Source organism: Cotesia typhae, unplaced genomic scaffold, assembly GCF_013202065.1.
Source record: "Cotesia typhae breed Kobodo isofemale line unplaced genomic scaffold, CoteBio_Ctyphae contig_27, whole genome shotgun sequence".
NCBI classification, from domain to species: Eukaryota; Metazoa; Arthropoda; class Insecta; order Hymenoptera; family Braconidae; genus Cotesia; species Cotesia typhae.
This window is the reverse complement of record NW_027423733.1, coordinates 1,965,637-1,992,160: the sequence shown is the minus strand read 5'-3', so window position 1 is coordinate 1,992,160 and position 26,524 is coordinate 1,965,637. Positions and strand designations below refer to the sequence as shown.

The 26,524-nt window shown below is 31.6% G+C and overlaps 3 protein-coding genes across 13 annotated transcripts in view; 1 reads left to right on the top strand and 2 right to left on the bottom strand.

Moving 5' to 3' along the window:
• The window catches only part of LOC141525717 (cadherin-AgCad1-like), a 313,469-nt gene that overhangs the window by 116,024 nt on the left and 170,921 nt on the right, over positions 1–26,524 (bottom strand). The window lies entirely within an intron of this gene.
• Positions 17,995–19,942, top strand: LOC141525725 (uncharacterized). The gene is made up of 3 exons (XM_074240300.1): positions 17,995–19,324; positions 19,448–19,615; positions 19,685–19,942. The coding sequence occupies exons 1-3, from the start codon at positions 19,286–19,288 to the stop codon at positions 19,940–19,942; spliced, it is 465 nt and encodes a 154-aa protein (XP_074096401.1). The 5' UTR covers positions 17,995–19,285.
• LOC141525654 (uncharacterized) lies at positions 20,006–24,716 on the bottom strand. Its single transcript, XM_074240214.1, has 3 exons — positions 23,993–24,716; positions 22,871–23,214; positions 20,006–22,775 (listed from the first exon to the last, which is right to left on the bottom strand). The coding sequence occupies exons 1-3, from the start codon at positions 24,714–24,716 to the stop codon at positions 20,067–20,069; spliced, it is 3,777 nt and encodes a 1,258-aa protein (XP_074096315.1). The 3' UTR covers positions 20,006–20,066.

Here is a 26,524-nt window from a genome sequence, read left to right as displayed (position 1 = left end):
TATGAACAATTAGTGTTTCAAAGCAGTAACTTTAAAAATTTGCAAACACAACAAGTTATTAATTATTTTCATACAAAAAATGCTCGTAACACATCCTCCGGAAATCAGGTAGCGTAAGTTGCAGACAGCTGATTCCATACTCGTATAACACTAATTAAGAACGACTTATCGTACTTAACAGTGTGACATCGATGAAGATCAAGGCAGTCATTGCAGTCTCCACTTCTCCTTGATCGTGGTAGAAGCACCTGAAGTTCCTGACTTAGCAACGGCTTCTTTTCCAAATAATACACTTTATAAATGATAGAGGCCAACGAGAATTTTTGCCTTGCATGGAGTGTGAGCCACTTCAAGTCCTTGTAGTATCGAGTAACATTTCGGAATCTTAAAAATAAACCGAACACAAGCATTGAGCTTACGTTGAAGTCAAATCTGCTAATGACAGGTAACATCGGTGTAGAACGTTGCGTAGTAATCGAAGATCGGGAAGATCAATGTAGTGACGGGTTTTTTACGAAGACACATATTGAAAGCATCACCATTCATTTTCAGATGAGCTGGGACTCTCATCGTACTTCTACATACTTCTATCACTTGCAAAGACCATGTTAATGTATCCTCTAAAACAATGCCAAGGTAATTTACAGTATGACAGTAATTAATTACACTAACATGTATAGTAATGTTCGGAGTTTGTCCTGAATGTACAGAAGTTAACTTTTGAGACGTACCCAGAATCACATATAAATCATATACTAAAGACAAGTGTTCAGTCTTAACCTTAATTTATTAAGATCACACTAAATATATACATATATACATACTAAATACACACACACACACATATATATATATATATATATATATATATATATATATATATATATATATATATATATATTAGGCGACCCAAAAAAAGGATTTTTTTTTTTCAAGTCTCGTGTGAAAATATGTAAGTTTACAATGTTTTAAGAGTCCCCTCCAAAGGACAGCTCAAAAAAAAATTTTTAAAGGTCGCTCACAATTTTTTTAAATTTCCTAAATCCTCAAAAATCGATTTTGTTTTTTTTTCAAATGCGTTTTCTCGTAATTTCATTTCTTTTTACATGAAAAATCATGAAGATCCTGAAAATTTCAAATCAAAATTTTAATATTTAGAGGTTGCTCCAATTTTTTTAAGTTTTCAAATCGAGTACTTTATATCTATTTGAGCAACTTCTAAACATGAATATTAACGAACTTAATATTTTTTTCCTTAAATTTCACATGCTAAAGAATGAAATTAAAGCACGAGAAACAAAAAAAAAAATTAATGAACAATTCTCACCATTTTTAAATAATTGTGAAAAATTGATAATTTTTTAATTTGTGTAAATTAATTTATTTTACAAAAATTGAAGCTTTATTAATGTTTTTATTACTTTATTTAACATTTTTATAATTTTTAAATACAACAATAGTCAATTATTCGATATATTTGAATAATTTATAGTTCAATTTATTGACACCAGGCGCGCGAGTCAAGTATTACTTGTCTTTGTCTTCGACCGTCTTCTTTTATTCACAATTGTTTACTGTCAGCGTTGCTTTTTGCCCTTAGCATAATTAATCCGTAATTTAACAGTTCATGTTAATGACAAGTAAATGTTAATGTCAAATATATAGTTTTATCATCGTCTTTTTAATTACTATGAAAGGTAACTATTTTATTTACTTTAAAAATATTTTTGTAACTAAACATTTTTCTAACCTAAATTTTTTTCATAATGTTACTTTGTGTATGCTTAAAAGTACTGTCAATAATTGAGTTTTATTTTAATTGATCCATTCTACTTATTGATAGAAATCGATGTTAATAATAATAATTAGTAAACTTTTTTTATAGTTGTAAAATGAGCTCACGACAAGGATTACGATCAGAATGTTCGCAACGAGGTGAATGGTTGCTAGGAAAATATGTCACTCAATTTCGTTGCTCTCCACTGCCAACAAAACGTTCAGTCTTAAGTTATTTTTTATATTATCATTATGAGCACCAAGAAACAGTAAACGAAAGTTTAAATAGAACATCAAAGGCAGTTTTAAATATCTGGAATAATTACAACGTTATCAAAGAATATCATGTTAAAGAAAAAGTGAATCAGTTATTTACATTTTGGAAGAGCTTGAAAAAAAATCGGCAGAGGTTATCTGAAACCCAACAGCAGAAACAAAGTCACTTGATTCACTATTTGATATTTCTCTAAAATGCTCATTGCCTTATGACGAAGCTCACAATTCGGCTGTTTCTACGTCAACTGCAGTAAGTTTAAAAGACGATGAATTAAAAAAACCTTTATCTCAAAAAAGTAATTTATCTCTCTCGAGCACGTCTTCTCACGAACTTTATGCTTCTCCTCCTAGAAAGAAGCCTAAATATAAGATTTCTCCAATGCTCTCATCAATGTTGGATCGTACTAAAACATCTAATCAAAACGGTTTACTCTTGATGTCTGCCATTTCAGCAACGTTAGATCGTAAGGTATCAGATGTCACGGTAAGCAAAGAAACTATTAGACGCACGCGACAAAAACACCGAGCTGCGGAAGCATTACTTATAAAATCATCTTTTTATCCAAAAGTCCCTCTTACGGTACACTGGGATACGAAAATTTTTAAAGCTTATAAGTCTACTGAGTCAGAAGATCGTTTAGCAGTGGTAGTATCTGGTCAAGGAGTTTCAAAAATGCTTGGTGTTCTGATAATTCAACAATCAACAGGCTCAAGTCAGTCAAATGGTGTTTACCAATTAATTAACTAGTGGAATCTTGAAAATAATATAACGTCGATGGGATTCGATACAACTGTAAGTAATACTGGTAATAAAGCTGGAGCTTGTACTTTGTTGGAGAAAAAACTTGGGAAAAAACTGCTTCATCTTGCTTGCAGACATCACATTTTGGAGTTAATTTTGACTGCGACATTTGGATCACTGCTAGAACCAATAGTCAGTGGTCCAAATATAAAACTGTTCGAACGTTTCAAGAAGAAAGAATGGAAAAATTTGGATCCAACGAATTTTGTTTGTGGGGAAGTCGATAATGAATCTGATACTGCTTTGTTTATAATTAATCAGCTAAAAACGAAACAGCCTCGCGATGACTATAAAGAATTCTTAAATTTAGCTTTGCTATACCTTGAAAAAACCACCGATCATAATAATCGATCGACACGTATTAACATTCCGGTAGCATACCACAGAGCACGATGGATGGCAAAAATTATTTATTGCTTAAAGATATATTTTTTCGCAACCAATTTAAGTTGACGGCCACAGAACTATCAGGTCTTCGGAAATTCAATAATTTTGTTACCAAAATTTATTTAAAAGCTTGGTTCCTTTCTTCTTACTCCATATCGGCACCACGGAATGATTTACAAATGCTAAAAGATTTTGTAAATTATAAAAATGAAGATAAATCTACAGCAGCTGCTGCATTGAAAGTATTCTCTCGACATCTGTGGTATTTGAATGAGCATTTGGTTGGACTATCGTTCTTCGATGACCAAATCTCAGTTACATCTAAAATAAAAATGGTTTCAGCTTTAAACAAAAAATCATCAATGAAAACAATAGAAAACCGAGTAAGTATTGATCCGAATAATATAGTCGACAAAGATATTGATGATTTTGTTACGGAGAATACTAGATTTTTTTTTAAATCTTTGAAACTAGACGAATCATTTTTAGCTCTACATCCTCACTCCTGGAAATCAGATAAAACTTATTTAGAAGGGCTGAAAATTGTTCAAGCGCTAGAGGTTGTAAATGACTCAGCAGAACGTGGGATTGCCCTGATGCAATCATATCATGACACTGTAACTGACGAGACTCAAAAACAATACTTGTTGCAAATGATTGAAGCTAATAGAAAAATGTTTTCAAACGCTACAAAAGCAAATTTGATGACACATTTTGATAAAAGTGCTAACTAAAATTAACTACACTTAATATAGCCTTTATTACTGAAACCTTGTTGAAGTAAATTGTTGATCCTGTTTTTAATTTAATTAAACATTGATAAGTTGTAAGCTGAAGTTGAGTTTTGATAAGTGTTAATTAGTATATAAAAAAAATACTTTAGTAAAGAAAGTTAAAGAATATTGTTCTTCTAAATAATGTTTATAATTGACTATTGTTGTATTTAAAAATTATAAAAATGTTAAATAAAGTAATAATAACATTAATAAAGCTTTACTTTTTGTAAAATGAATTAATTTACACAAATTAAAAAATTATCAATTTCTTACAATTATTCAAAAATGGTGAGAATTGTTCATTAATTTTTTTTTTTGTTTCTCGTGCTTTAATTTCATTCTTTAGCATGTGAAATTTAAGGGAAAAAATATTAAGTTCGTTAATATTCATGTTTAGAAGTTGCTCAAATAGATATAAAGTACTCGATTTGAAAACTTAAAAAAATCGGAGCAACCTCTAAATATTAAAATTTTGATTTGAAATTTTCAGGATCTTCATGATTTTTCATGTAAAAAGAAATGAAATTACGAGAAAACGCATTTGAAAAAAAAACAAAATCGATTTTTGAGGATTTAGGAAATTTAAAAAAATTGTGAGCGACCTTTAAAAAATTTTTTTTTGAGCTGTCCTTTGGAGGGGACTCTTAAAACATAGTAAACTAACATATTTTCACACGAGACATGAAGAAAAAAATAATCCTTTTTTTGGGTCGCCCTAATATATATATATATATATTAGGGTGGGTCAAAAAAATCGAATAATTTATTTTTGACTTTATACTCTGAAAAATAGGTTCGTAGACACCTAAAAAGAATTCTCTCCAAGTATAAGCTCTTAATTATAACGGGAAGGTCCTCCGCTTTGCGGGTTTCTATTTTTTCGAATAATCAGATAAAAAAATTTTATATCTCGCTTCCAAGTGCTTGGAAAAATATTCCGTGGCATAGATTTTGTGAGAAATTGAATGCTTTACAAAAAGGTCTCTTATGACTTTTTCAAAAACTCAACCGATTAAAAGATATTCATAGTTGAAGTTTGGCTATTTTAAGGAAAATATTCGTTTTTATTATGAATTTTATAAGTCGATGAAAAAAATTATTTCGGATTGCGGAACTCATGATTTTGTAGGAAATTTACTGCTCTACAAAAATGGTCTCTTATGATTTTTGATTAAGTGAAGCCGTTACGAGATATTCATCGTCAAACATTAACGAATATCAATATTTCCAGTTTTTGATCAATAATTCGATAAATTTTAATTTAAACTATGAGTTTCAGGAAAATTTACATAAATTTGAGTTTCGATCGATAAAGAAATGTTATAAACAATTTTTTTAATATTGTTTTCAGTCTTGGGCTTGTTTGATTGCATTAAAACAAGAAATTAGAGCATTTTTTTCGACATATAGCCAATGATTAGTTTAATTTGAAGTGAATGACATATTTCTTTGTCAAATTTAATATGAAAAGTATTGAATCAAGTGAGAAACAACCAGTATTTAACTTTTTTATAGATAAATTTTTTATTGAATTATCAATTGCAATATAATTGTCTATATTTTTAACATAACAGTACGCTATTACTATAAATAATTTCTTTTATTACAATTTGGGAATGTTTTTGATGTTCTTTGACAACTTGCAATAAGTACTGGAATTGTTCTTCATTTTTGTCAAGCATTGATTATATTCACTGACTAATGCAACAGCTCGCTCTGCTGAATCATTGACAACTTTTAGTTGTTGAAAGTATTCTTTATTTTCGAGATAACTCTCATTAGTAGGCCATAATTCAACATCGACATCGAGAAAGTCATACGGTAGATCGAAGATTTTGAAAAGATTTAATGACTTTTTAGACACAAAGTCACTCAGAGTTCTCTGCGCCAATGAATTCAAATCTTTTTAGCAATTACAAATCTTTTAGCTTTAGAATCTGTACCTTCACGAGTATTAACAGCTTCAACAATACTTTTTTTACTTCTAATGGAACGCCATCGTCAAACAGTGATAAAATGGCAAGTTCATCGCTCAAATACCATAAGTGCGAAATCATTTTTTCACACGTAGCTGAAGAAATCAAAGGATTGATATGTTTGTACTCCAATAAATTTTTCATAAACTGCAAGTCATGATAAGCAGCAGTTGTTGCAGAAGTTGATGAAAACCAAGCTTTTAAATACAATGTGACTATAAAAATACAGAAATGACGAAGACCATGCAATTCTTTCTGAGAGAGTTTGAATTCATCTCTGAATAGATACATTTTCAAACTATAAATGGCCTTAGCCATCCATCTAGCATGATGAACAGCACCAGGACGTTTGAAAGAAATCTTTTCTTGAGGCATTTCTCCAAGGAAAATCAATGATAATTCCAATAATTCTTTATCTAACTTATTATAACATTTCTTTATCGATCGAAACTCAAATTTATGTAAATTTTCCTGAAACTCATAGTTTAAATTAAAATTTATCGAATTATTGATCAAAAACTGGAAATATTGATATTCGTTAATGTTTGACGATGAATATCTCGTAACGGCTTCACTTAATCAAAAAATCATAAGAGACCATTTTTGTAGAGCAGTAAATTTCCTACAAAATCATGAGTTCCGCAATCCGAAATAATTTTTTTCATCGACTTATAAAATTCATAATAAAAACGAATATTTTCCTTAAAATAGCCAAACTTCAACTATGAATATCTTTTAATCGGTTGAGTTTTTGAAAAAGTCATAAGAGACCTTTTTGTAAAGCATTTAATTTCTCACAAAATCTATGCCACGGAATATTTTTCCAAGCAGTTGGAAGCGAGATATAAATTTTTTTATCTGATTATTCGAAAAAATAGAAACCCGCAAAGCGGAGGACCTTCCCGTTATAATTAAGAGCTTATACTTGGAGAGAATTCTTTTTAGGTGTCTACGAACCTATTTTTCAGAGTATAAAATCAAAAATAAATTATTTGATTTTTTTGACCCACCCAATATATATATATATATATATATATATATATATATATATATATATATATATATATATATATATATATATATATATATATATATATATATTGAATTCCGTATATTTCATGGGAATAGTTTTTCAATATAGATGCCCAGTTGCTCAAACTTCATTTAGTTACCTTCAATTCAGGCTATTATTCGTCTGGTTTTGATGATTTTTTTAATTAATTCCGTAATTTTGAAAATATTTTTCAATAAACGTATTTCGGCCATTTTTAAAAAAGTAATTTTTCAACTGTGAAAGTTAGTTTAAATTTGTTGAATTTATTTTAGATTTTACGTGATTAGCTTCAATTTAAGCTATTATTCATCGACTTTTAATGATTTTCTTAATTTATTTCAATATAATGTTTATTTGTAACAAATTCTATTACTTAAGTAGATCCCTTGCGACTGCGAGTCCACTCTGGAACCACTCTGTTTCCAGAGTCAGAGTGGAATCATACTAGATCCAGAGTGTTTCCAGAGTGGTTTTGTGCCTTTTTTTCAGAGTGAAACCAGATTGGATACAGATTGATACCAGATTGGATACAGATTGATACCAGACTGTATTCAGAGTGAATACAGAGTGAATACATAGTGAATACAGAGTGAATACAAATTGAATACATAGTGGACCCATAGTGAACACATAGAAAATTCAAGATCGATACAGAATGGAATCAACGTGAAGCCAAAGCGGAGCCAGATTGGTTATTCAGTGAAACTATAGTGGAGCCAGAATGAAACCAAAGTGGATACACAGTGGATTCACGATCGATACAGAATGAATTCATAGTGGACCCGAAGCGGGTCCAGATTGGTTATCGAGTGAGACCAGAGTGGATGCGGAGTGGAGCCAGAATAAAACCAAAGTGGCGTCGGAGTTGAATCAGAATGCAACCTGAATAAAATTCGATTGGAATCAAAATGGAATGAGAGTAGATAAAGAATAAAACCAGAGTAGAACCAAAGTGAATACAAATTGTTGCAGAGTGAACTTTAATTATTTTCTTAGCAAATCCTTTATGAATTTTGAGTTACTCCAAAGTATTTTTAGATTAAATCCAAAGAATTTTTAGAACGGACCTGTCATGTTTACACTTCAGTATACCTACTGTGAATTTATATCGATCTTGTTTCGTCTGATCAAAATACACATGGTATTTTTTTGGTCATTTAATAGTTCATAAATCATGAACCGGTTATTCTTTATAATCTCATTGGATTTTTTTGTTTAGAAAATTTTCAAAGTAGCTGTAACTTTGGAATAATAGTAACACCAATTCATTTTTTTAGCCTGAACTGTCGAACATTTTAAAGATTTTTAACTTTTTTTGGATACAAAGGAAATTCGGGACCTATTGTCTCGATTTTTATTGTTATTGATACAAATATCAACAAACTCCAATTTCAAATTTTGATTTCTGGTTAAAAATATTTTAGAAACCGATCATGCCGCCATCTATTAGATTTTACTTCAATCTCTAACACTAAAATTAATTCTCAGATTACTCATAACCTACATTTATTTCTCAGCTTGATCAAAATCGTTCAATTACTAGTACTGATGCCTTTTTGATATATAAATAAATTTTTTGAGTTCATTTATCCGATATTTAAGTAATCAGTTAAATATGGAGTTATCACATTTACGTCAAAACATTTTTTCGATTGGTGATGTTGACGTTCAAATCGTAGGTAACAAATTATCATCGAAATTGCAAGCTTTGAAAGTGTTATTTTTTTATACACGTATTTTAAATAATACTATCACAGATAGTGTTGCTGCAGTGATTGATGAAATTATTGTGTTTTGGAAGAAAGCTCGAATTCCCGTTCAAGATATGCAAAGATGTCGAGATAAGTTGAAAAAACTGTATGATGAGTGGCGCATACTTCTTAAACATAGAAATCGGAGTGAAGTTGCTGTGAAAAAACAAAATGAATTTTCCTGTTCATTAAAAAAATTATTTGACATCGCACCGTCAAATGTATTTGAAATGGTTGATGAAAATTCCAAAGAATTCTTGAATAATCAGAGATCAGATGAACGAATTGGTTTTATTGCAAATATTAAGACGAAATACGATGACGATGAAATTGGTGTTAAAAAATTAGAGAAACAATTGGATTTCGAAAAACGAAAATTGGAAAGTGAAAAAGAAAAATCATTATTTGGTAAATTATAATAATCAACTTACTCATTGATATTTTATTATTTTATAGTGAAGATATTTTTTGTCTTATCATTATCCTTTTTTGTAGACAAAAACGTTGAACTCTTATCAAGCCAAGGAAGTGCTCAATCAGTCTCTAGTGGAGAAGTATACATTCCAACTACTGCCGGCCAATTTAAATCAAGAAATATAAGAGGAACTCACAATATTCTCAATGAAAGAGTTGTAGCTACTTTTGACCGTTGTAAAGTAAGCGACAGAGATGCTGTGTTTATAACTACAGCTATTTGTCAGTCGCTTATCAATTTAAAATTATTAGAAGTGGATATTAATTCCATTATTGTAAATCGATCATCAATTCGCCGATGTCGGCTTACTATGCGAGAGTCAAAATCAATAGAAATAAAAAAATATTTCCAAGACTTAAAGTTATCATCTATTGTTGTACATTGGGATAGAAAATTATTACCTAATTTGTTAAATACAGAAACTGTTCATCGATTGCCTGTAATAATTACTTCAGAAATTAAAGAAATTATGTTAGGTGTACCAACGAGTGAAGATGGAACTGGAATGGCACAAGCTTCTGTAGTTCATAAGACATTATGTGACTGGGGATTCGACATATCTGTAAAAGCAATATGCTGTGACACTACTCCTTCAAATTTAGGCCTTCGTAATGGTGCTGCTGCATTACTGGAAAAATTGTTAGAAAGAGATTTGTTGTATCTTCCATGTAGGCATCATATATTTGAAATAGTCCTAAGATATGTCTTCGAAGCTGTTTTTCCAAATACTGTTGGTCCTAATGTTCCACTTTTTATCCGATTCCAAAAGCAATGGGGAGATTTAAATAAACTCAGTTACAAAACAGGTTTAGATGATCCGAAAAATGATAATATCTTGACAAATGAAAAAATTGAATCTATTAGAACTTTTGCGACTGAAACTCTTGCATCACAACTGCCTCGTGATGATTACAAAGAGTTATTAGAGCTTACTTTAGTTTTTATCGGTGTCATCCCCGAAAAATTTAGTTTTCGTAAGCCAGGAGCTTGTCACCATGCATGATGGATGGCAAAAGCTATTTATATATTGAAAATGTACATGCTTCGGGAGCAATTGTCATTGAAAAAGGTGAAGATAATAAACTACGGCAAATATGTGTTTTTGTGACAATGGTTTATGTTAAAGCTTGGTTTTCGTCGTCAAATAGTGTCAAAGCTCCGTACCATGATCTACAGTTTATAAAAGAACTCAACAACTTTAAGGCAATCAACAGTAATCTTGCTACTGTGGCAATTAGTAGATTTATGAATCACTTGTGGTATTTATCACCAGAATTAGCAATCATGGCTATTTTTGATGAGGAAGTTTCACAAGAAACAAAATTAAAAATTGTCGCTAAGCTGCGTAAAGAAGAAGAAACAATTGTGATTGATGATATTCCGGAAGAAGACTTGGATTATACTAGTGAAAAATGTAGTGTTAAACTACATCGATCAATTTTTTCAATAGATTCGAGTTACAAACAGAATTTTTAAAGATTCATCTTTCTGAATGGGCTCATAATGAACACTATAAAACTGCATTACGATTCGCTAAAAAACTATCGGTTGTGAATGACTGTGCTGAAAGAGGAGTTAAACTAGTGCAAGATTTTTGTAATCGTTATACTAAGGATGAAAAACAAATGCAATACGTGTTACAATTGGTTAAAGATCATCGTCAAATGTTTCCTGACGCACTTAAAAAAACTAATAAAAAAATTTCATGAAAGTATCTGTAATTAAAAATAAAAATGGTAATGTTTGTACATTTTCGATTCATTAAAATATTAATAATACACTTCTTTAATTGATTAATACTTTTCACGTAAATTATAGTTCAAAATTATATGCATAAGTAAAAAAGTAATCTAATATGAATAATAACCCGTCTATGATTGTTGAATTATTAAATGACCAGAAAAAACTATGAAAAAGATTATAGTTTCAATGTAGACCTCGAATAACTTCAAAACCGTTAGAATTATCAAAAATGATAAGAGACCTTTTTTGTAGACCGTTAAATTTTGCATTAGAAAAAATATATTTTGATGTGATTTGTTGGTTAGTTTATGACGTAAAAAATTCCAAAGTAAAAATATAACTTTTCCCATGTTATTTTCCTTTAAAACTTTGACCGTCGGGGGGCGCGGGTTAATATTAAAATTAAGAGCTATAACTTGGCATGATTTTTTTTTTATACTCTCTAAACATGAATTAGTGAAAATTCACTGAAATAAGTGAATATTCATTTTTTCTAAGTGCTAATCGAACCACTTGGAATTGGCAGTGGTTCGATTGGCACTTACAATTAGTGAATATTCACTTATTCCAGTGAATTTTCACTAATTCATGTTTAGAGAGTAGATTTTGAACCGATTTTGAACTATCGTGAAAAAAATTTCAAAAACCCAACATAAGGACCACCTAATATATATATATATATATATATATATATATATATATATATATATATATATATATATATATATATATATATGGCCACGTCTAATCATATATAATCAGATTTACTTATGCATTATTATATATGATCATATATAATTATTTTTACTCATATATGTCTGATAAAAAAATGCTTTCGAGAATAACAAATTCATTTCATAAATACATAGAGAAATGGAATAGTACGGTAATGGTTCGTTACAATATTAGGATAATCAATTCATGACAATATTAAATAAAAAAATCGCAGGCGTATGGAGGGCTCGAACTCAAATCTTTTTAGCTGGAAGCCGTCTGGAACGCTGCTCACTCGTCCAAGTCACCAGCATTAATATTGAAAGACATAAATTTATTAGACTTTTAACAACAGAAAGTACTGGTTTTTATAAAAATTTTTGCAATTTCATCAAATTCCGGAATTCAATAGATTTTTGTAAAGTTTCAGAACTTATTAAATTTGATAAAATTCGCAAAGTACAATAAAATTACAAAAAAATTATGTCATTATTAAAAAAAATTAGAAAATAGTCACTTTCCAATAAATTTTTCGGTAATTATTGACAGGCTGTATGCCAGTGTCAAAACAATCGTATTGCCAGTCTAAAAAAAAAACTTTTTAAGGTCCCAAGAGTATTATCGCAAGATGTTTTGATCATATATGTTTGATCATTCCAAACCTCATGTATAATCATATATGATCAGACAAAAATTTTTTTTCATCGTGTATACGATACTACTTGACGTACAAGTTCATAGAAATTAACGTGATAATTAATTTGGATATCTAAATCGAAACATTGTCAAGTTTGGTAACTAAATAAAATTGTGTAATATCGTTATAATATTCTGATCGTTTCATTTTGTTTATAATTATTGGACCTACTAATTCTTGAATTTCATTTTTTCACTGGAAACCGACGAACGAAATGCTACTACGTTGGTCATCATTAATTTTTGACTTCTTTAAACCATAAAATTTGAAAGTAAAGTAACAATGAAAGTGAACTTTGAAGTATTACGACAAATTTATTTTTACTTTAAATAAAAGTCATTGGAAAATTAATTTTTTCAAGTTGTATATTTTTTTCCCTGTGATTTTTAATGCACAATTATAGACTGTATACATATAGTGAATAGGTTCATGTACGAAAAGCATTTTAAAAAACAGCTGTAGTAAAAACTATGTCATGATTGATATGTAATTTTTTTAAGAGAATTTAGGAGAAAAATTGAAGCATACATTTTTACCGACATATATTACGCATGACTTTATTTTCTTCACCAGATATATTATATATAGACATTTACAATTTTCTGAAACTTACGTTCTATATGATAGGAATTTTATATTTTCTATTTTTGATTTTAAATACAATTTTCGATGTTGATCAACTCATAATTGATATAATAAAGTTTTTATTAAAATAGTTTTAGTGTACGTAAGATTGGGAGAAATCTTTAAATTTGTCAAAGATGAGATGAATAACAATTTTGATTATAAAAACTGATTGAGAAGAATTATCTTTTAATACTCTTCAATCAACATTTTTAAATAGAGATGTGACTAAATAAACAAACTGTTAATGTTGATTAATATATTAATATATATCATTGAAATTATAAAAGGATACGTTTTCCACTATGTAACATCTTATTATGTACATTTATATAATAAAGATGGAAAAAACTTTAAGAAGTATATTAATAATTGATTAATTTTTTCCAATGAAGGTAATTTATTATTTATATTAAATTATTTACACATTCAGATCCCTATGAAGTTTTATCGGATCTGACTTTAGTTTTGCTGTAGTTTTATCTTAATTAATTTCGATTTTATCCGAACTTATTCTAAATTTACTGACAGTTCAATCTAATTTTTAATAACTCCATTGTGACTCATGCAAATTTCACGTTGACTTCACGCTAGTTTAAATCTGAATGAATTCTGATTTGATTATTATTTTACTCTGATTTCATTTTAATTTCATGTTGATTCCACTTTGAAGCCATCTTGATTTTATGTAAAATTCACTTTGATTCTAATCTGGTTCCATTCTGGTATCACTCTGGTTCCTCTTCGGTTTCATTCTGGATTCACTTTGATTCCACTCTGGTTCCACTTTAATTACATTCTGAGTCCAATTTGATTCCACTCTAGTTCTAGTCTGGGTCCACTCTGGTTCCACTATAGTTTCATTCTGAGTCCAATCTGATTCCACTCTGGCTTTAGTCTGGGTGCACTCTGGTTTCATGCTGGAAAATAGGCACAAAACCACTCTGGAAACACTGTGGAACCATCATGATTCCATAATGTTTCCAGAATTTTTTCAGACTGATTTCAGAATGATTTGAAAGTCGCAAGGGATGTCTTTGAATATCTATTTGTTGTAGTCGGTCTCACATCGTTATTTGCAAAAGTCACCCAAGTTGGGAGTGAATGGAAATTAAGTTTTAAACCGCGATGTAGACGCTCATTAAAAGGTTTCGTCGGAAATAGTTCTTTGATAAGAAACCGTTGTATAGACGCCCAAGTCGGGGGCGCAGTCAGAAGTAAGGTGTAGCGATAAGTGATAATTGTTGTATGGGGGATTATTATTGTAATGGGTTGGTTCACTAAAATATTTTGGGAAACGAATTTCTCTGTTAATAATTTAGTAATTTTTTTAGCAATCTCTTTCGACCTTATTGATTTCATTCTTGCTTGGGTCCGCTTCTAGAATCTGAGAAAAAAATTCTAGTGGCACCCTTAATAAATGATAGGAGCGACCAAGCATAAGCAACTTTTCGTTTTAACTGGGCCGAAACTGGTTTGTGAGCTTAGCCCAGAGCTTTACAGTACTAAGCCGAACCAAGGTCGTCTATGCCCATTATTTGATCTTTTATGGAAACTATTGATTTCGTATATTAAAAAAATCTGGAAAACAGATGACCCTAATTCAAAATTTCAAACCGCAATAACTTGTGACGTATGTAGGGGTCAAGTCGTGCCTAATTTTTGCCATCTCTTTTCACTTCTATAAAATTTTCTTATATTAAGTTTTCATTTATTATTTTATATATGTATTTGGATTTTAATTTTCAGTTACTTATTTATTTAAGTGGTCCACACATTTATCAAATATTTTAATAGCTGTACACTTGATGCTACCTTCTGACGCAAGTAATTTCAACATTTAGTGAACAAAAACAGTTAGACTTCAAACTTCTGGTAAAGAATCGTGTCGCTCTTAGCACCTGTATTTGTCTATGACCGCATTCTAGTGCATGTTCGGTAGTTACTCAATATCATGTGAAACGCACATGAATTTGAGTCATAATATCGAAACTTCTAGAATTTTCCAACGCATAAATATCATCTGTTCTCCCACTACATCAAAATTGATGTCCCTTCATAAGCTCGCAAAAGATTATCACAAATCAGTCTACAGTAATCTTCGGAAGTATCGAAGTTTTTGACACCGATAGTTTTTATTGGGTTCCGGGCATTATTTTGATGTCCGTGGTTAGGCTTTTTCTTAAATTTTAAAGAGCACTAACGTAATCTGCTATCACTAGGGCATTCTATTTCCGGTGATCGAGGTACCTCGAACCGATGTAGAAGTGAGTCTTGCACGGCGAAACAAATAAATTCAAATAGCTGCATCACTGATCAGTCAATAATTTATTTGGTCGGAAAGGTAAACCAGATTATAGTATAAATAGTTTTTTTTAATTATTTTCTGCGTGTGCGTTAACTTTCGTGAAAAGCGTTGATTCAAAAATTAAATATTCTGCGAAAAGCGTTGATTCGATTACAATTTTCCGCCAAAAAGGGTGCATTTTTAATTGTCACGAAACGCGAAGTCAAATTTTAAGTAAACATTCAGTAGTAAATTGTTTCTAATCGTTACCCTAGTAAGTCTACATTGTCTTAGCAGGTAGCAACAAGTCAAAAAAAGGTAAACTACTCATCTATTTTATTCTAATATTTTTCTATTGTAAGCCATACTAGCATTTCAATGCATGATTTATATTTTGTTTTTCCTCAAATGTACAAGTTTGTTTCCAAAATAAACTTAACCAATTGAAATTTTAAATCTTTCCTTACTTTTGATTGTAACAGGGTAATTTGCCCTTGATCGGCAAAACCGATCACACCTGGTCATAATTCGACGCAGCACTGGCGCGTCTCGGTCTTCGGGACCCGACTAGTATTAAGTAGGAGGGGGTATTTGGGGGGCTGTTATATAAACGAGCCACGAGTGGTGTCGGCAGAAATAGTGAAGTTTATAAACGAGTGACATCGTCTGCTGAGCAACCAAGAAGGAAGCTAAATTCCATACCAGAGTTCTCTATTTTTATTAAAATTATCAAGGTATTGAAATTTTGTCTCTTCGTTGAGCCCTGGGGTTTATACCCGGCTCATTAATTCCACTATGTCTCAATTATTGATTTAATAACTGATAATTCAAATTGTTTATAATATCTTGCTTAATAATAATTATTTAATTTAATTGATTTGGTTCGTTAACAGTTTGAGCATTCTTCTTGGGGATTTTATACCCGGGGAATGTTTTAGACCTCTTGGGTTTGTAAGTCGTGAATAATTAATTTATTAATGCAGCTGGTTAATAATTGTTAACACCTTAGATTGGTTTAAATAAATTTATTTTCATTAATAAAATTATTTATTAAATTCGGAACATCGAGAAGGTTCCAGTCGACACGACAAGAGTATTCGGTACCCGAGGTCAAAACTTGCTACGCAGTTACGAACAACGGCGTCCAATTTTTGAGTGCGCAAATTCCTTATGAATTTTATCACGCAATAAATTATAAAATTAACAACTGGACATTAGTATAATTTAAAACAATTAAATTATCATTTATTAATATAATTTGTATTGAAAATTAATTATACTATTTATTTGAACGTATTTTTAATATTAATTTCATTTACTGGAAATTAAGTATTGAGAAATTATGACGAAATTTAAAAAATTGGAAATACCCGTGGATAATTATTAGAATTTATTTTTACATCGAGATAAAATTATTGTTAATTAATTATCCAGTCGACAAGAACAATAATAATAATTATCTAGTCAAAAATTCCACGCGGTTGAATATTATGTTGAAATTAAGTTCCGGAAAAATTATCTTGTTAACTTCGTCATAGTGAAAAATTCTTAAGAATTTAGTTAGTAACGGGGATTATAAGTTCGAGATTCGTTAAATTAAAATTGGAAAAAAATCTACAAGAATGTTACGTCCTCGTAACGGCGCGGTTTGAGAAGAACCGGCACTAAATAATATAAAGGAGTCTGGAGAATTAGGATGAGACGACCCCCAGTGTCGTCAGTAGGTGGACTCGAGTTTCCTCCGAAATAAACTGATTTAATTTGAAATTAATAGTCTCCGATTTATTTAATTAGTAATGCGATACAATTTAATTATCAGGAGGGAAACCGTCGTACAGTGTAATGTTTATCGGTTTCTAGAGCAGTACTTAGTAGCTTAATGATATTATGAAAAAGGCCTCGAGTTCCCGATGCAACTCGCTTTTATAGACTCCCCAAGGGACGCGCCCTTGTAGGAGTAGGGTTGCTTATCAGGTTCTCGAAAATATAGAATGTTCTAGACTTTGGAGTTCACGCTTCCTGCGTCATCAGGGTGAGCTGGCTCATCGGCTGATGCCACTCCAGAGTCTAGTCCACGTAATTGTTTGTTGTTGACTTAGGACATTCTTTTCGTGAAACTTTCTGATGTTGCCGCGTACTGTACTCTAGTTTCCCTTTACATTTTATTATACATTTGTGTTATCATTAAACGTTCCTTGTTGGAATGTTAATGGTAACTTAAAAACAACTTATTTGTTCTACTACTTGTTGAATCATTCTAGTTTTTCCATTAACATTCTTCGAAAGAAAATGTTAATGTGAACTTAAAAATAATCTGTTTATTCAGGTGTTGGCTGAGTTTTACTTATCATTTTCTTAGTATTTAATGTTTAACGTTTGGAATTCTTTACTTATTATTTAACATTATATTTATGAAAAAATGAATATTTATGAAATTATTGTACAATTGTTAGAGTTTAAATTAGCGCGCGTATTCGCTATCAGAGACATCTGCGAATGCAGGTGGGGACGTAACACGTCCCTCCTCTAGACAAACGTCCCGTTTGTTGTTTAGGTGGCATTGATCTCAATTTATGCTTATGAGAAAAAAATATGTTTTTCGCGCGTTAAATTATATTAAAAAAATTTTAGGAGATTTCTCCCTCTCAGTAGGCTCGCGCCCCTTGTGGGTTAAGAGATACTCCGGCGGTTCTCCGATAACTGCTTTACCTGCTATAGGACTATTATTTTTATTTTTAAGTTTTTCTGAAACCTTACTGACAATGATCCTCTTTTATTTGTTTTTACTTATATATTACGTTTAAGTTTATGTTTATCTTTTTCTTTTAAAGTTCTTTAAAACCTTAATGACAATAATCTTCTTATTTTTGGAAGAAAATACATGTACGTTTGCGTTATCTCTATTATCTTTTAAGTTTGTATTTTACTCAACTGTCATTTGAAAAGAAAAAAAAATTTTAGTTTACAATTTATTATGTATTATATTATTATTTATAATTCATTAATTTATTATTATTATTATCATCTTTCTTGGCTATAAAAAAATTTATGTACTTTTTGAACAATAAAATCTATGGTTATTTATTTAATTATTGTTGCTTGAATCGGTAATTCCTTGCTATCGCTGTGAAGCTTAAATGTTCATTTATTTATCTTTTTTTTTTTTTTTTTTTTTTTTTTTTTTTTTTTTGTATTTCTATATATTCGATGTTGTGGTTCATTCTTATATCTAAACATTATTAAAAATTTAATATTTTTATTTTATATTTCCTGTAAGAAAAGTATGTCATTATTTTTCCAAAAAAAATTTGTTTCTCGTCATATTTTTTTTGTTTTAGGTGTGTTTCTTTTTATTTTATAGTTATTTTTGTTTTCAACCTGAATTTATAATTTCTGATCTATCGTTTATTCTTCTTTATTTTTCTTGTATCGTTAGGGAGTGAGCCGAAGGAAAGAAAACTTTTTGATGATAGAGAGAGACGAGAAAATATGGGAAATAATTGTTTCTAAATTGATTTTGGTAATTTGTGTATGTTTATATTAAAAAAATCTTATTTATGTATTTGAAGGAAAAAAAAAGGGAATTTTTTTTTTTTATTCACGTAGGTGTGCTTATATATATATCCTGTAATTTTTACTAACAAAAAAAGATTTTATCTGAGGGGAGCGTTAAAAGAAAAAAAATTTGTAAGAGTGGGGTAGTTCCTGCGCGTGGTTTCACTCTTTGTTTCGGGTTGTCGGTGTAATTTTGGTTATATTTTGCGCATCCTGACTGGATGGGGATGTATTTTCTAAGTCGTGGGGGTTTTTCGTACCGTCTATTGTCTTTAGTTGTTTAATTGCGTTACTACTTTTCCGAGTACCTTTGTGAAGATCGTCACGTGCTTTCTTTCTCTTTGTACTTTCGCGTATATAAATATTAGATTTTTCTTGTCTCCGAATAAAAAATGTGTAACCCCAGTTACTCTTTGTGCTGTCCCGTGGACGTAAGTACCGTTTTTAAATTATTAATACTAATTTCTACTATCTGGTTGACTCTTTTATTTGAGAAAACAAATTTTTACATGAAAAAAAATTCTTTTTTTTTTTTTTTTTTTTTTTTTTTTCAGAATGTGTTCGATGTCTTTATGTGGCTTGTGATCATCAAAGATCTCGTTGATCTTGGGCGTGATCTACGCGGGGGTTACTTGGTGCGGTGGTGCTCGGTGGGGCGATTGAAAGCCCTCATTTTGAAACTTGTTCGTCTCTACGTGGAATCGCAGATACGCGTATCTCCCGTAAGTATGCTTGTTTCTTTATTTGTTTGCTTATTTACTTCGTTTCACTGATTAATTTGCTTATTTTAGCTTTCCGGACCACTAAATATTGATGGGTTTATCTCCATCGATGTTGTTCGTCGCCGGCGTGCCGAGAAGATTCAGAACCGATGTGCTTGGTTCCGGGACCGGTTCGAGTCATCCCAACCCCAATCAGACGATTTCGACTACTTGGGACTTCGTTGGATGCAGGAGGGGAAGTTTGCCGTCCTGGACCATCCTACCGACGACTGGTGTCATCCCGCTTGGGCTCATCCTGAAGGACTTCTCTCTGTTTACGATTTATAAACGGCTTTGTAGAAGAAAGGGATTTCAATAAAAAAAATTTTCCTTCTTAGCGTGTATTGTTAGGGTTTTTTTTTTTTTTTTTTTACCATGATAATGGAATGGGAGAGAAAGGAAATTTGCTAATTTATGGAAATAGTTTTCTTTGTATTGTTTTGTCTGTCTGGTCGATGTCTACCTTATTTGTTCCCGGTTCCCTTGCTCTTGGTCTTGGCGTCCTCGGTGGTTCTTCTCCTGAGTCTTTTTCTTCTATGTCGATTGTGGTTAGTTGTGACATCATTGGGTTGCTGGCTGTTTGCTCCTTTTCTTTCTCGTATCTCTGTTTTGAATGTAACAAGAAGTTTGTTAACGAATCCCATATAGATCCTAGTAACCATAGGCTCCATCCGAATACGGAGTGTAGCGCCAATGCGTGTATTACTGTGTCGGTGGCAAACTTGAAAGCTTTTATTATAATACAGCCTGCTATTATCGCTGAACTGTAATCTCCAATGACAGTGAAAATTCCATGTACTTTTGTCAGCATGTTTTTAATTTTGTTTTCTATATTGACCTCGTCGATGAATCTATTTATGTTGATTCCTTGTACGTTTATTTGTCTGCCTGTTGCCCCTCTGGCTATCGTGTTTACTACTGCGAATCTTTCTACTGGGAACATCATTGCTTCTCTTAGCTTACTCAGGTCTTCGTTTGAGTATATTCCGCTTTTTGCTAAATATTCCGGTGCCGTGTACTTCCATGTTGCTCTGGTGTTTGGGCCAATTTCTTCTGGTTCTAAGGTTGGTGTCAATTGGGGTAGAATTTGGTACCATGCATTATTGATGTTAAATGTGGTAGGCGTCAATGTGTTGCAATCGATCTGATTACCGGTCTTTACTAGCAGATGCGTTCTAGGTAACATGAAGAAGCTACCGTTTCCTAAAGTAACCGGTAGTTCTTGATAACATTCTTCTGTTTTCCTCGTTTTGACTTCGACTGGTACACATTTTGATATTCTGATAACTTCTCCCGTGACGCTGGCCATATATCCTTGTTCTTTCATGAATTGAAACGCGAATTCCGCAGGTGCTATTGATGCTAATGCAAGGGAATTTCGTAGTACTATTTTTTCTAATTCGCATTGTTGTTTAATGGCATCGTTATAACTCGCTACAATCTCTTTTCTCAAGTGTTTTTCTAAATAGACTACTTTCGAATTATTATTTTTATTTTTGTTTATTTGTAAGTTCTCGGGTTCGTTTTCTTCCGAACTTATTATTTTTGATTTTTTTGTTAGTACTGGTTCGGGGCCAGATGGGTCAGACGTTCTGAGTCTTGCGATTCCTGGTTTCCCTGTGGAACGCCATTTAAATTTTATTGGGTATGCTTCCCGTTTATTTTCTACTGGATTTCTAGATAAAGCATCGGCGTTTGTGTTTATTCTTCCTGCCTTGTATTGTACTGTATAGTCGAATTCTTTTAGACGTTCTCTCCATCTCATTACGCGTGAGGTCGGGTCGTTCATTGAATTTACCCATACTAATGGTCTATGATCCGTAATGAGTGTGAATTCTCTACCGTAAAGATAAGGTCTAAAGGTTTTCATCCCGAATAATGCTGCAACCATTTCTTTTTCTGTAGTTGAGTAATTTTTCTCATGTTTATTTAGGACGCGAGAGGCTGCTGCTATTATTTTATCTTCACCTATTTTACCCTGGTAAAGAATTGCTCCTACTGCGTAGTTTGATGCGTCGGTCGTTAAAATAAAAGGTTTTGAAAAATCTGGATACTGTAATATTGGAGCCGTGCATAGTTTATCACGTAAATTTTCAAAGATTTCTTGATGTTCTTGTGTCCAGACAAATTTCGCGTTTTTACTTGTTAGGTCTGATAATGGTTTCGCTATTTTTGCAAAATCTTTTATGAAACGTCGATAGTAACCCGCAAGTCCGAGAAATTCTCTTACTTGAGTGGTATTTGTAGGAGTTTTGTAATCTTTGATTGCTCTTATCTTTTCTGGGTCTGGTTTCACTCCATCGGCAGAAATAAGATGTCCTAGATATAACATTTCTTTTCTTAAAAATTCGCATTTATCGGGCTGGAAACTTAGATTCGCTTTACGTAAACGTTCGGCTAACTTTTCGAATTTACTTCTATGTTCTTCGAGCGAACGCGCATAGATTACTATATCGTCCAGGTAGACGAATAGATCTACACCTTGTAAACCTCTAAGTACTAAATCCATTAGTCTTTGAAAGGTAGCAGGTGCATTTTTGAGTCCGAAAGGCATCCTATTGAATTGATAGTGTCCTCGCGGGGTCGTAAATGCCGTTTTATGCTTGTCCCTATTGTTAACTTTTATTTGATAAAAACCCGATTTCAGGTCAAAAGTAGAAAAGTACATAGCTCCTCCTAGTTGGTCGAGTATATCGTTTATGAGCGGTAATGGGTATGCATCCCCAATCGTCTTATCATTTACTTTTCGATAATCTATAACTAGACGGTATTTTACGTTTCCTTTTGAATCCTTTTTCTTTGGAACTATGAAAAGAGGTGAATTATACGGTGAAGTTGATGGTTCTATAATATCCATTGAAAGAAGTTCTGTTATTTGTCTTTCGATTTCATCTCTATGCGCGGGTGGGTGTCTATATTGTCTAGTATTTACTGGGATGTCATCTTTCGTGGGTATTATGTGATCAGCCACTGTGGTTGCCTGCAAATTTTCTCCCGGAATGTTGAAGAGGTCTGCGTATTTTTCAACAATTGAAACTATTTCTTCGCGCTCTTCTTCATTCAGATGTTCTAAACGCAAGAGACTAATAACTTTATCAACGCGATTTCCCTGGCCATGGTGCTATTGCTTTGTTGAACCGTTTCATCTTGCGATAAGTAAGTGCTATCTTCTTCGCTTGTTCCAAATGGGTACAAGGAGATTGTTGGCACCTTTACTTTGACATCTTCACTAAGAGTATTTATTGCATACAAATAAGCTATCCCATTTCTATTACTCACTAATGCTTCTCCGGCAAATATACCGTTTCCCATATCTAGACGAGGCACGTATCCCTCTTTGAGATTACTATCTATCCGAACGAACATTGCTGTTTTAGTACGAGCTTTTAAAACAAAATATTCTCCTTCTGTCAATGAAATTTCTAAATTATTTAACTTTGTAAACGTAACCGTATTTTCTACTAGGTTTATTATTCCGCCGTATTCGCGTAAGAATTCCATTCCTAATATACCTGAATAATCTAGGGGGAAGTCGTCGGGTATTACGTGAAAGTCTGTTTCTGTATTAAAAATTTGTATTTTTATTTTACCTAGAGTAATTGCTTCTGATACTCCGTTTAAATTATAGCAATATGATTCATCAATTAAATCTTTATGTTTGACTTCCCCGTATTTTATTAGGTTTAAATTACATCCCGTGTCTAATAGAATTTTCCCGTAATTAGAAATTATATTTTTAGATTTTATCATTATTGACGTAGGCTTATAATCTGGTGACATTGCGCCTACGAAGTATGTTTTTGTGGGTATTCTGGTATTTAATTTTGGGTCTGGCTCTGTTGCGTTGAGGTGTTTCCCCTTGAAGAGCCTGGAAGGGGAAACATTTGTCCGTTTCCCTGAACTGTTTGTGCGACATTTAAACCTGCTTGTCTACCATAGTCGTAAATTTTCTTTCTACAAATTTTTTCTATGTGTCCTATCTTTCTGCAGTACGCACATTGTATTTGGGGTCCGTTATTATTATTATTCGTATTACCATTGACCGGATTATTATTATTCCTAGTGTAAATATTGTTTGTACTATTGGTGTAATTGTTATTATAACGATTGTAGTTTTTATTGTTATTATTATTATTATTGTAATTGTTACTTGTCATATTACGATTATTTCTGTTATTGCTATCATAGTTTCTGTAATTTTTAAACTTTAAAAATCTGCAATCCTCTGTATTATGATTGTTTCTTTTGCAATTTGAACAATATTTGTTTGTATTAATAATGTTATTTTAAGTTTAATTTTGTCGTCGTTTTTGTGTGTCACGTCTGTATTAGGAGTACTTTGAATAGCATGACAATTTGTGTCATTAAAGGTTTGAAACATAGAGTTAATATTGCTCATCGATTGTAATTTTCTTTCTGCTTCACGAGCAGCGGTAGCGGCAGACTGAAGGTCGTTATATTCTACCTGTCCTAAATATAATGCTATTTGCGGGAATAGTCCTGATAAAAATGTTTGAATTGCTGTCTCTGTCGCTATTATCGTTTTCTCATTCGAGTTTTTACATTTTGAATTTTCAATTTCTAGGATTGTTTTTCTTAAATGTTCATCTATTCTACTATGAAAATCTATAACTCTCTCGTCTTTTCTTTGTTTAAATTGTGTTAGTTCGTTTAGTAAAACTGAGATGGGTTTACTCTGTCCGTAATTTAGTGTTAATGTTGAAATTAAGTCGTCTATTGTTTTTATATTAGCGTTTAATAGTCTAACTATCGGTCCGTTTTTACATTTTGATATTAATAATCGTACTAGTACTTTTTCTTCTACGTCTGTTATAAAGTTCTTTGCTTCTTTACATATTTCTGTAAATGATTGTACTGGGATTGTGTGTCCGTCAAATTCAGGAATAGTTTTTATGAAAAGATCGAATTTATCATAATTTATACCGTTATTATTATTACTATTATGTGTTGATGTACTTTGTCGTGAATTTAATTCAGCTTTAAACTGATTAAGTCTGTCTAATATTACATTTTCGCAACGTTTTTCGAAGTCGCTTTTCATTCTCTCTTTCATCTAACAATTCTTCTATAGCTTTTTCTAAAGCTGCTATTTTTCCTTTACTTTCTAGTATAGTGGTTTCCATTTCGTTATCGTTATCTAAAGTCATTTTGATTTATTTAAAACAAGTCAAAAAGGGAAAAGAAAAAAAATTTATACTGCGTGGGCAGACAAGGGGAAAAATTGTAATTTTTGACGAGAAACAAATAAATTCGAATTAATAAATGACTTACTACTTCGTTGTATATTCTTATGTTGTTAATTATATTTAACTGCTTGGGTTGTCCTTTTTCGGATTCGTGAGCTGCCTCTCAGGTGATGTTGGATTTGGGCTGCTTGGCTCTTATCGTTGTTGTCCTAGGTCGTCACTGCTTGGCTGTAGTTGCTTCTGCTTGAAGTTTTTAAGTAGATTCTTGGTGATGATTCACTTGTTTTACAATTTGATGGTTTTTATTTTTCTTTTTGCTTATTGTTTGTTGAATAATCTTTTATTTTATTCGTTGTTATTATTAATTTAATTTTATTTTTAATTTGTTTTGATATACTTTATTTATAATTAAGCAAAAGAAAATTATAGATTATATAAATTTTTCAAAAACTTCTCACTGATTTTTGATTTTTAACTTTTCACTAACTGTATCACTTTATATATTTATTCTCGTTGATTTTTTTCTTGAAGATTTGTATATTTTTTTTTTTATTGTTCCCAGAAAAGAAATTTTGATTTTTGAGTTGATGGTGAGTTAATACTTTCGGAGATGAAGATCGATGTTGAATTTTATACACAAAAAAAAAAATTTTGCGCCAGTCCTCTTCGGAGTGTGTTCGAATCCGTCGCTGCCACCAATTTATTATATTAATTTAGTTGTTACGTCCTCGTAACGGCGCGGTTTGAGAAGAACCGGCACTAAATAATATAAAGGAGTCTGGAGAATTAGGATGAGACGACCCCCAGTGTCGTCAGTAGGTGGACTCGAGTTTCCTCCGAAATAAACTGATTTAATTTGAAATTAATAGTCTCCGATTTATTTAATTAGTAATGCGATACAATTTAATTATCAGGAGGGAAACCGTCGTACAGTGTAATGTTTATCGGTTTCTAGAGCAGTACTTAGTAGCTTAATGATATTATGAAAAAGGCCTCGAGTTCCCGATGCAACTCGCTTTTATAGACTCCCCAAGGGACGCGCCCTTGTAGGAGTAGGGTTGCTTATCAGGTTCTCGAAAATATAGAATGTTCTAGACTTTGGAGTTCACGCTTCCTGCGTCATCAGGGTGAGCTGGCTCATCGGCTGATGCCACTCCAGAGTCTAGTCCACGTAATTGTTTGTTGTTGACTTAGGACATTCTTTTCGTGAAACTTTCTGATGTTGCCGCGTACTGTACTCTAGTTTCCCTTTACATTTTATTATACATTTGTGTTATCATTAAACGTTCCTTGTTGGAATGTTAATGGTAACTTAAAAACAACTTATTTGTTCTACTACTTGTTGAATCATTCTAGTTTTTCCATTAACATTCTTCGAAAGAAAATGTTAATGTGAACTTAAAAATAATCTGTTTATTCAGGTGTTGGCTGAGTTTTACTTATCATTTTCTTAGTATTTAATGTTTAACGTTTGGAATTCTTTACTTATTATTTAACATTATATTTATGAAAAAATGAATATTTATGAAATTATTGTACAATTGTTAGAGTTTAAATTAGCGCGCGTATTCGCTATCAGAGACATCTGCGAATGCAGGTGGGGACGTAACAAGAAAATGGAATCATTTTATGTTGAGAATTAAACTCGTGACTAATTTTTAAG

Excerpts from the sequence above, each read along its gene's own strand:
- LOC141525725 (XM_074240300.1), top strand. The coding sequence starts at position 19,286 with ATGTGTAACCCCAGTTACTCTTTGTGCTGTCCCGTGGAC. Across the intron at positions 19,325-19,447 it reads CTTTGTGCTGTCCCGTGGAC|AATGTGTTCGATGTCTTTAT; the intron begins GTAAGTACCGTT and ends TTTTTTTTTCAG. Across the intron at positions 19,616-19,684 it reads CGCAGATACGCGTATCTCCC|CTTTCCGGACCACTAAATAT; the intron begins GTAAGTATGCTT and ends TGCTTATTTTAG.
- LOC141525654 (XM_074240214.1), bottom strand. The coding sequence starts at position 24,716 with ATGAAAAGCGACTTCGAAAAACGTTGCGAAAATGTAATATTAGACAGA. Across the intron at positions 23,215-23,992 it reads AAATTGTCATGCTATTCAAA|AAACAGACTTTCACGTAATA; the intron begins GTACTCCTAATA and ends TTTTTAATACAG. Across the intron at positions 22,776-22,870 it reads CTCTTAGTGAAGATGTCAAA|CACCATGGCCAGGGAAATCG; the intron begins GTAAAGGTGCCA and ends ACAAAGCAATAG.